Raw genomic sequence first — 10,431 nt, 5'->3', positions numbered from 1 at the left:
CCATCACCTTCAGCTCAACCTTACTAAAACAGAAGACCTGCTGGTGGTTCCATCTACCATCGTTTCATCCATTCAACTGTCTCGATAACAGCTGGGTTGGTCACACCTAACTCCTATCCATACAGTCAGAACCGAGAGTTGTGATGGATCATCAGTAAGCTTCACATACAACATGCTACAATGACCCAGGGTCCTGCAGATTTGCCTTAAATACAACATAGGAAGATAGACCTTCCTGTCAGACGCCTTTCCCGCATTTAATGTACTATCAAGCCGCTGCAACTGATCCAGGAATGCAGCTTGGCGAGGGGTTGTCTTCAATGAGCAAAAACAGCTCAATTGACTCCTCTCCTCGTCCAGGTTACAGAAATGGCATACCAGTAGCCACTGCATCGGAATTGAAGGTACTGATGCTTGCCTACTAAGGCGACCACTGGCTTGCGACGCCAACATACCTAAGCTCATTCGTTCAGACATATTTGCCCTCTCAGGGTTTGCGCTCTGCAATTGAACGACGCCTTGTGGTGCTGCATCCCAAAGAGGTTCAAAAATCACTCTCACAGACTTTTTTTCCTGAACTGCTCCCCAGCTGGTGTAATGACCTCCAGATCTCCATTCGAACACTGATTCTTTACTATTTTTCAAAAAACAGTCTAAAGACTCCTCTTTTTCGCCATCCCTTAACCAACTATACTACCCTTACCTTTTCTTGTTAGCATATTCTTAAAAAAAATAAATAAGACTGTGTGTTAGTTTTCTCTTTTGTCTGAGTGTTTCGATTGTATCTCTTTGTAAGTCGCTTTGGATACCGCGTCTGCTAAATGAATAAATGTAAAAACCCCAATGCAAATTTCCCTGACCTTGGTACCAAAGGTGCCACATGAGTACATCGCTGCTGGAGAAGGTACCATGATGCGGTTTTCCATCGTACAAAAACAAACAAATTTTGAAACAGGGATATCAAACTTAAGCAAAAGATTGCTTCAATCTGTCCTATTTGTTTCCTTCAGGCTGGCAGACATGATGATGGACGCGGCCTAAGGGAAAAGGTCGCTACTGAGACCACAAATCCTACCTGTAGGAGTGACATTTGGGATCTGATATGGACTGACCCAGGGGGCAGTAACTACAATGTGTATGGGTCTCTGAGAAGGTTCCTACTTAGAGTAGGATGGAACGCTGCCAGAAGAGCCATGGGTTACCGAGAGATAACTTACCGTGGAAGAATACACCAGATGGGCATTACCTGTCTAAACAGATTATCTCCGGTTACCATTTCAAGTCTGAGTTTCATGTGAATTCCAAAACTCTGCTGCTCCAAGATGTTGTAACATATCTTGCAAATCCCGTAATAGGATGATTGTCTTGCAAGAAAGTATGTTAAGTGTTTTTCTTGTTGTGCTTCAACTGACCACAAGGAAGGACTTGATGAGGCTCACTTTGTTTTTAATTGCCAAAGTTGACAAATTATGAAAAATCGACTGTTGGGTAAGTTACATATTCTTGTAATACACTTTTTCTTTTTTATGCTTTATGCCGTGGATGGTTTTGTTGATTGTTTAACTTGTCTGATCTACTAAGGAAAACGAAAGAAAGCCATAGCTACACATTGTCAACGGCAATGTATTTATCAGTCTGTCCTGTATTGACATGAAAAACCAGAACAAACTAAGACAGTACTCTCTAGAAGAAACTGGTGATGCAACGTCTCCAAGATGCTTCAAGACAACACCTACCTGCAAAGCTACAGTACTGTTATTGTAATCCCATTTGGGGAGAATTCACTTTGTGTTTACAGCAGGTTTTTCACTCGTTCACTTGACACAAACATAGTTTCGCCCAGGAAGCCTTTTGCATGTTAAACGTGTTTTTGTCTTGAGGATGTGTAGCTATTTTATTGCATTAAAAATCACACAATCTATAGCCCATACTTATTACATATTTGAAGTTTATAGAGCAATCCCACATCATCTTAAGGTTAAAGACATTCCCTTAAGCACATTTTCAAAAGAACCTTACCTGATGAACACTACTATAGAGCGGGTTGATTTATTAATTACATGCATTCTTCTTTTACCGAGATTTTTAGTTTCTTCCATCACCCTAAAACCTGACATTTACCTCGCTGTGACATCCACCAAGAGCAAAGACATGCTGAGGCAACAGACAGGGAGGAACATGCAGAAGAGGGCTGGTGTCCTTCTATAAGTCACCCCTCAAAAACCAGTTGGCAGGTGCGTAAACTCGTGGTCGTTTTAAAATGAGGATGCACAACTAATTGTACATTGGTCCTAGGTGGTCTGATTCCTGCCGACTTTACTCTTAAATAAGTGGCTGAACACCACGTTGTAAAAGGGCTTTATTTTGTTGGTGGAAGTGGCAAAAACATGCTTTAAGAAACGAAATACCATACAGCAAAAGAAATAAATCTGACAATGTGAATCACGCACTTTTACCTAAAAGAGAGGTGCCTGTTGTGCCACTTAATTAAGCCATGACTGCTGTAGCCTATAGCAGCTAAGGCGTGCTCTCCCTTTTATTTTTAATTTGTATATATACTGTTATATACTTATATATACTTATGTCATCATAAGTACTCGGTACATTATCAGTGCAGTGGGAGACATTCAAACTAATAGCACGTAATTTATGTTTCTATGATGATTGGTTGATATACCAGAAGGGAGGCTAGCCTCCTTGGGAGGTTTTTCTTTCTCAACACTCCTAAGCGCTTGAAAGTGAACACTCGATGCTGATTGGCTAATTGTTTTTACCAACTGAGGCAAGAGAGCTCATCCCTCCCCTTCTCTAACATTAGCGGTTGTAATACATCAGCAGATTCATCACATTCGCGATAGAAAAAGCAGCGCTTCCCAACTTCAGTAACATGTTATGTTATTACAGCTGTGAAACTACAAACAAAAATACACATTCTGAGACATTAAACTGAAATGAATTGTGAATATTAATAACATTAAACCGTCCTACTCCCATTTTCATCTCAAAATTTTGGGGAAGCCGTGCCTCCCCTGCCTCCCCCAATGAGCCGCCACTGCTCCCATCGGGACTCTTGAACCCAGCTGCTTCAGCATTACTTGTGAGTTTACATGATGTCACCTAGATTGGATTTGAGTGCTGTTTTCAATTAATTATTTGAAAATTCTATAATATTCTAATTATATACTTAACAAAAAAAACTTGTCCCTTTTAGACTTGCACTCTATCCATTTACTGCTTGTTTTCTTTAGAAAAAAAAGGTAACACTAGTTTTTCTAATCATTTTGTATTCTTTTTTTCTTTTTATTTCTAATACAATTAACAAAAAAAAATGCATCTAACACTAGCTTGCTCTATTCTTTTACTCATTCTATTTTGTTTTGATTTTTATTTATTAACGATAAAAATAAATAAAGAAAATACTACATGTACTGCATTGAGCTAACGAGACGTGTTAGCACTTGCATATCTTGCTCTTTGTTGATTTGATTCCTCCGTTGTCCCATTTTGTACAGTAAGTAGCTTTGGACAAAGATTCTGCTGACTGACTAAATGTAAATAGGTCAAATGCCTTGATGCAAAATTCAATATGAGGAGGGATGGCCAACTTGTAAAGAACCATTCAAAGCTTACCCCTTTATACGATGTGATTCAAGGTAATTTTGGGCCTTATGACATGCCCCCCCCGAAGACCCCCCCCCAAACCCCCCCCCCCCCCCCCACAAAAAAAAAAACCCCCAAACCCCCCCCCACCCCCCCCCCCAGCCCCCCCCCCCCCCCCCCCCACCCCCCCGAAAAAAATAATTTTTTCCTACTCCATTATTTATATCATTTTATTATTGTTACCCTTATCTATTTCAGGGGACGCTTCTAAAAGACCACCTGTCTTAATTAGAAGTGTCCTTAACTTTCAGAGAGTTACAACCTTAGTTTAGGTCTTTCTCATGACAATTCACCTTGGTATTGATGAGGAGGGACAAACTGCTGTTTTTTTTCACTAATCTAACACACATTTAATGCAGAACATCTTTTACTTCTTCTACATTAAGATTATTCTAGAGCAAAAACAACATGTAATACATACATGCTAATTCATCTCTTTCCAATACTTCATTTATGAAACGGACAATAAAATCTTGTTCTATTGTATTTTAAATTTAGCTAGAAAATCCATAAAGACATTTTCAAAAATAAGCAGGTGTGCATGCTATTGTTGATTTTATTCTGATTATTTTTAAAAAAAAAAAAAAAAAACAAAATCATATTCTCTTTCCTCAGATGCTGTGGGAAGAGGTGGTAGCTCAAAATGATACAGACTCAGACATGGATGCAACAATGCCAGAATACCTGAACATAAGTTTCCCAGGAAATGCCAGGGCTGTAAGATGGTGTAATTTAGCTAAAAACACCCCTTTGGGCCAAACCCTTAAAACATTTTTACACGCAGCAAATCCATTTTCCAGTATTTTTGTTGTTTATTTGTTTGATTTATGCATGTTTAACAATAACGTAAGACTGCTAAGAAAAAAAAAATTTGTTCTGTCATAGCTCTGACTTCCTATGCATCAATGGTGGAATGCATAAATCTCTTTACCCTGGAAGAGCTGCTTGTGGACCAAGAAACAGAGTAAAACAACATTATTTATTTATTTATTTATTTATTGAAAGATTTTAAATATGTAGTTACATTTGTATTCACTGTGCTCCTGTACTTTTTGTTATTTCTTGTTTGATTTCACGGCTGCTTAACATTAATTTAAAAATGTTAGAGAAAATGCCTTGCTACAGACTCAGACTTAACCACATTTGACTGTTATTTTCTTGTTTAAATAGTAGCTGTTTAACAAATAGAATATGCTTTTTAAAAAGTGTAGTATTCTCAATAAAATACATTGTGCTAAATTAGAACTTCTTCTTTTACTTTAGTCCGAAAATGTGTTGTTGCTTGCTGATGCACACGCAGATTTTCAAAAAGAGACGTTTAGAGACGTTCAGGTCTGACCGGACCGACTTTGGACCTTTTTGGACATTTGTCAAGTTCAGATGTGCCTGTCACGATGTTGCACAATGGGTGTGTGATTACTGTATATGCATGCTTTATACTGACCTATGCAGCAACGCATCTTATAAACATCAGATGATGACACATTTCAGATATCCAGGGGCAGCGCAGAAAAGATGTAGGATTGGGATTTCACGGCCAGATGACGGCAAAGACGTCCGTTCAACTTCATTTTCGAACTATTTTTTCAGCCATGACGGGACGTGACGGAGAGACGTCTTTTAAAGCGGTGATTAAAAAGGTCAAAAATGTTTGCTGGGAGAGCACACCTTGTTTAATTACATGGACAATACATGAAAAATTAAAAGCATTCTAGCCACTCCTGCCATATTTTCGTCTTGACATTTGCTTCTGAACAAAAGCAATATATTGATATTTGCGGTTTTGATGTTTTGCCAAAGAAAACTCAAACAATGTGGAAAGACCTGAATGATTTCACTGCACTTGTTTTTTTCTTTGTAGCTTACAGTGAAAATAAGTGCGTAATTAAATTTGCAACTTCAAATAGGTGGTTTGCATTTCGAATTTGCACATAATGTACCTGTACTACAAAACTGTCTATTGTAATATATCTGTACATACAATTGTCTGAATCTGTATATTGTTATTCCAGTATTTACTTGTTCTATTTTGATTCTTTTTATTATCTGTGTTTTGTCCTGTCACAGTCATTCTGTTGTGACTGTGGGAAGCTTCTGTCATGAAAACAAATTCCTTGTATTAATGCATGAAAATGGACAATACTGGCAAAAAAAGCTCATTCTGATTCTGTTTCTGTTATATATATTCAAAAAAAAAAAAAAAAGCCTGGCTGAATGATACGTACTAGACTAACTGAGACTTGTCACTTGCTTATATACCGTTATTTGTTTTCTACGTTGATCTGATTGCACCTGCTGTTCTGGTAAATTAGGAGAACTTTGGATGAGTATTGTCCTTTAAATGATTAAATGTAAATATGATAGTTAAGGATGGCTTGCGTTTCTACGAATATTTAGATGGGACCTCAAAGGAGTGAAGCTAGAAAGTGGAAGTTCATCTGCTTTATATCTTGTTTACCCTGGTACCAGTGGCAGACTGGGACAGTAAATCAGGCCCGAATTTGTTTCCACCCCAGGCCACCTCTGTTGGTGGGGTCACCACCACCCAATTCATGTGTCCACCAGACTGCCTGACTTGTAGAGGCTAACCTAGGCAGATTGATGTAACAGGTAGACTACCATACATAATATGAATGGATAAATAAATACAGAAAACCTCAGAAACTCGCACAGAATCCACCATCTATATCATCTTTCCCTGGATCTCTCTCTCTCTCACTCTGCACATCTGAGCTTCTCTGCTATGTAAGAATACGGCACTTTCAGAAATAATCTACTATTAATTGTGTAGCGGCCTGTTCTTATGTCCCATTTGATCACAGTCCTACTACTGAGGATGTACATGAAATAATAAAAGAACATATTGTTCTAAGGTACCTCCAGCATGTTTTAGTTTTTGCTTGCAAGCTTAAACTTTACGGAAGGTTCCATATAAACTCAAAAGCTAGACCATCACCCCCTTTTCCCGAACTTGTACTTAGGAGCACTTGGAGCACTAGTGCTACTGTTGCTTCCTTAAGTCACCTTCAACATAAATAAATATTAGGGAACTAGACTACATATTGTGATAAAGAAATGGAAAATCAAAATTTCTGAAGATTGAGTGGCACCTAAAAAAGAAATGTATTACCCATGCATCAAAACAGTATGCTGGTTTGTCATAGGAGTATACTCTTTTAAAACTTTGATATCATTATATATGTCTTTGTAATTTTTTTTTTTGAATGGTTTGTATCTATTGTAAAGTCTCTTTGGATGAGAAAGAAATCCAGATGTACTTAAGTAGTTAAATGAATATAAGGGTTGAGACAAGTTCAACTTTTTCCGCAGTTGAGTTTGTTTCACAGTTTTACAGTCACTGTTTTAAGCTACCGTTGTGTCGTCCACCATTTTATGGAAAACGATGCTTTCCAGAAATATATATTTTTATCATATTAACAAGTGTATTCTAACTACAAACAACAGCTTCAGTGATAAATACATTAGGTAAACTACTACAAATGAAAAAAAACTGGCTTTCAGAGGTTTTTTAGTATAGCATAGTTTTTACATGAATTGAATAAAGTAATCAAATGTAAAACAGCATTGCATTTTGGACTACAAATTAAAGATGTAATCTTTATTAAAGTTACAAAAGCTTTCAATCAAGGAAGCTTAGTGAGTGATTTCTTTGTTATTTGCTGTTAGATTAATATAAAGACTGTCGCTTTAAAAAGAATGCACTGATCCAGTGTTATTATTCATTTGTGAACAAGAGTAGATGTTTGTGGCCGCAGGTTTTTTTTATACGTATTTGTTGTAATGTCTAGGGAAGCTAGAATGTTCATCCATCAACAGAAACATATATTAACTTGAACCCCTGTTTGTTTTCGCGTGTTATTTATGATGAACCATGTAGCCACAGATGCTTTGTCAGATTTAAGTTGAACAAGCAGTTTTCCAGCGGCGTGCCGAACCGTCTTCTGAAGAACCGAACAGTTCGATTTTTTCAGTGAACCGTCCACCCCTAGTAAATGTAATGTAAATGTTATGCTGGCCGACCTGCTCTCCCTTACTGGCGAACATGGCTGGGATTTTTGCATCAACAAAATCATAATCCATGGCCAGGAGGCTTTTCTCTTTTTCCCCTTCTCGTTACGGCTCTGCTCCTCTCACGCTTTTCGCTAAATACGGTTTTTGGCAGGTTTTCAAAGATGAAGCCTGCACTCTGGATATAACTGAATTAGGCAGTGCTTGCGTGATGTTAGGTCGTAATGGTGGTGTCATTTCACTCCAGCGATGGCCTGATTAGGTGGAGTTATAAATCCGTCGAGTTAATTGGTAGTTGCGTCCCAGCCTATTGCCCGCGTCAGCCTGATCGACTACTTTGAGGCGGCCGGCGAATGAAGAATGACCATCAGGCCGCGAGGGAAATGTCCCGGTGCTCGATAACCCGATCCTTATTACTACCACCAATTTTGTTGCGTTGCTAAAACTTTTAAAGTAAATGGTAGTACCTAAAGTATACATATTAGTATATTTTGAAAGGGGTACACTGCCTCAGTGATAGTTTTGTACCTTTTTATGAGAATTAAAATAGATAGATATTCGTATATATTTTCCTTACCGCAGTCCTCTGACATGATTATCATACTATCAGAACACCAGATTCTTGACATTTTGTCTTGACATTCAATACTGTGGTACTGCAAATCCGTATGAGTAAATGTGAAATTTTTCACAAAGATCTTTTGAAAGTTTGGGGTCAGCAAGATAGCTATTTAATTTTTTGAACAAGTCTCTCACTACCTCACCAAAGGTATTTATTTAATCCAAAATACAGTTAAAAACCTTTATTCCAATTTAAAATATTTTTCTATTGAAATATATTTTAAAATGTCAATAACAGCATGGCTGGTTTGGTTTTTTTTTTTCATTTAAAAATTAGTTGGTTTAATATTTTTTAGTTCATTTAAATAACCCCTACCCCAAACATTTTTACAGCAGTGTACTTCTGTACCAGAAGCCTGCACTGTGTTTGAAAAATCTATTAAAAAACTTTTAGTCTCCAAGACCCATATCAACAACCCAAAACAGTTCCTTATATCCACCGCCGCGCTGGAGGTGGATGTGAGCTGAGTCCCACATTCTCTCGCTCTCTGCGTATGGTACCCAGAAGATAAGTTGACCGTCACTCTTAGGAGACGGGAAGGCTTTTTCCATACCATACTGGATAAAATTGTGGACCCCGGTCGGACACAATATCTCTTGTAGACTAAAGTTGCGGAAGACATGATTGAAGAGATGTTCGACAGTTTCTAGGGCAGTTGGTAATCCTGGTAGGGGAATTAATTTGCAGGGCTTTTGAGAATCTATCCACAACAACCAAGATGCATGTATTTACCTTCAGAGTTGGGCAGGTCAGTGACAAAGTAAATTCCCAGATGGGGACCAGGGCCTTCGAGGAACAGGTAGGGGTACCAATTTGCCTGCCGGCTGACATGGAGTGGAAGACATGGCACAGACTGAGCAACTGCGGAAGTACCTGATGACATCCCGGGACATACTGGGCCACCAGTACCGAGCCTGGAGGAGCGAGAGGGGTCCGTTGGCTAAGCCTGGATGTCCAGAGCCTGGTATACAGTGAATTGAGCCCAGAAGGGAGCAGGGTCATTGTTGGGTAGTGCTCTGATGTCTCGTCCTTGCTCCACATGATGGGGCTGACAATCATGGCTGGAGGGAGTATAGGTTGGGGTCTGAAGGAGTGTCCAGGGAATGCAGATGGGAAAGAGCATCAGCCTTGCAGTTGTGGTTTCCAGGGCAGTAAATGATGTGAAATTAAATCTGGTGAAGAACAGGGGTCCAACGCGCTTGCCGGGGATTCATCTACGGCTTTACTGAGATATTGTCGATTTTTATGATCAGTGATTACAGTAAAGGGCTAGTTAGCTCCCTCCAGCCTGTCTCCATTTTTCTACAGCAAGCTTGATCGCTACGCTCCCTGTTTCCCAAGTGTCGTATCCTGCTCCGCTTGGGTCATTTCCTGGAAAGTAATCCAAGGCTGGAGGCGTGGAGGCTCCACCGACTGCTGAGATAGCACGGCTCCGTACGCTGTGGTGGTAGGTGTCCTCTTCTACCACAAACGGTTGATTCAGGATCCGTGTGACGAAGGATGGGAGCTGTGCTAAAGGGACGTTCTTCAGATCTTCGAATGCTTCGTGGGCGGTGGAGGCCAAGGACTGAGACTTGGGGGCCTTACCTCTAAAGGAATGAGGTTAAATGGTGCAGGTATGCAGAACTGAAGCTTGGATAAAGCATCGATAGAAGTTTAGCAAATCTAAGATAGCCTCTGGAGTTTCCTTCACAGATTGTGGAATGGGGCCTTCCCTTAATGGACGGATACCTTCCCCTGGTCCATCTGGATACCTTCAGGGACTGATGTTGTACCCGAGGAACTGTAACCGTGGAGTGGGCGATGGAACTCATAACCTATTCTCCAGCTTCAGGGAAGAGATGGTGTTTGTCTGAGCTTCTGGAGGACCTGTGTCACATGGTGCCAATGTTTCCGGCCAGGTTTCCGCGGATATATTCAGGGATGTGCATCGTTCATAGAAACCTTGGAAGATTGAGGGGCGCGTTTGGTGAGTCCATACAGCATAACGCAGAGTACTCGTAAGTGACCAGAAGGGGGTGATGTAAGGCCGTCTTTCCATTCATCCCCTTTGCGGTATTCAAACAAGGTTATAAGCGCTCCTCAGGTCCCAGTCTTGGAGAAGATGCGGGCCCCCTGGA

General features: G+C 39.8%; 1 protein-coding gene across 1 annotated transcript in view; it reads right to left on the bottom strand.

Annotated features, from left to right (window-relative positions):
• Window positions 1-9,194, bottom strand: part of LOC109093703 (CMP-N-acetylneuraminate-beta-galactosamide-alpha-2,3-sialyltransferase 1-like) — a 16,273-nt gene extending 7,079 nt beyond the window's left edge. Inside the window, 1 exon segment of the mRNA XM_042746011.1 lies at window positions 9,044-9,194. Coding sequence (XP_042601945.1) covers window positions 9,044-9,194 — 151 coding nt within the window.
• Between the last annotated feature and the right edge of the window lie 1,237 nt (window positions 9,195-10,431).

Source organism: Cyprinus carpio, chromosome B19 (assembly GCF_018340385.1).
Source record: "Cyprinus carpio isolate SPL01 chromosome B19, ASM1834038v1, whole genome shotgun sequence".
Classification (NCBI taxonomy): Eukaryota; Metazoa; Chordata; class Actinopteri; order Cypriniformes; family Cyprinidae; genus Cyprinus; species Cyprinus carpio.
This window is presented reverse-complemented; position numbering and strand designations above follow the sequence as displayed.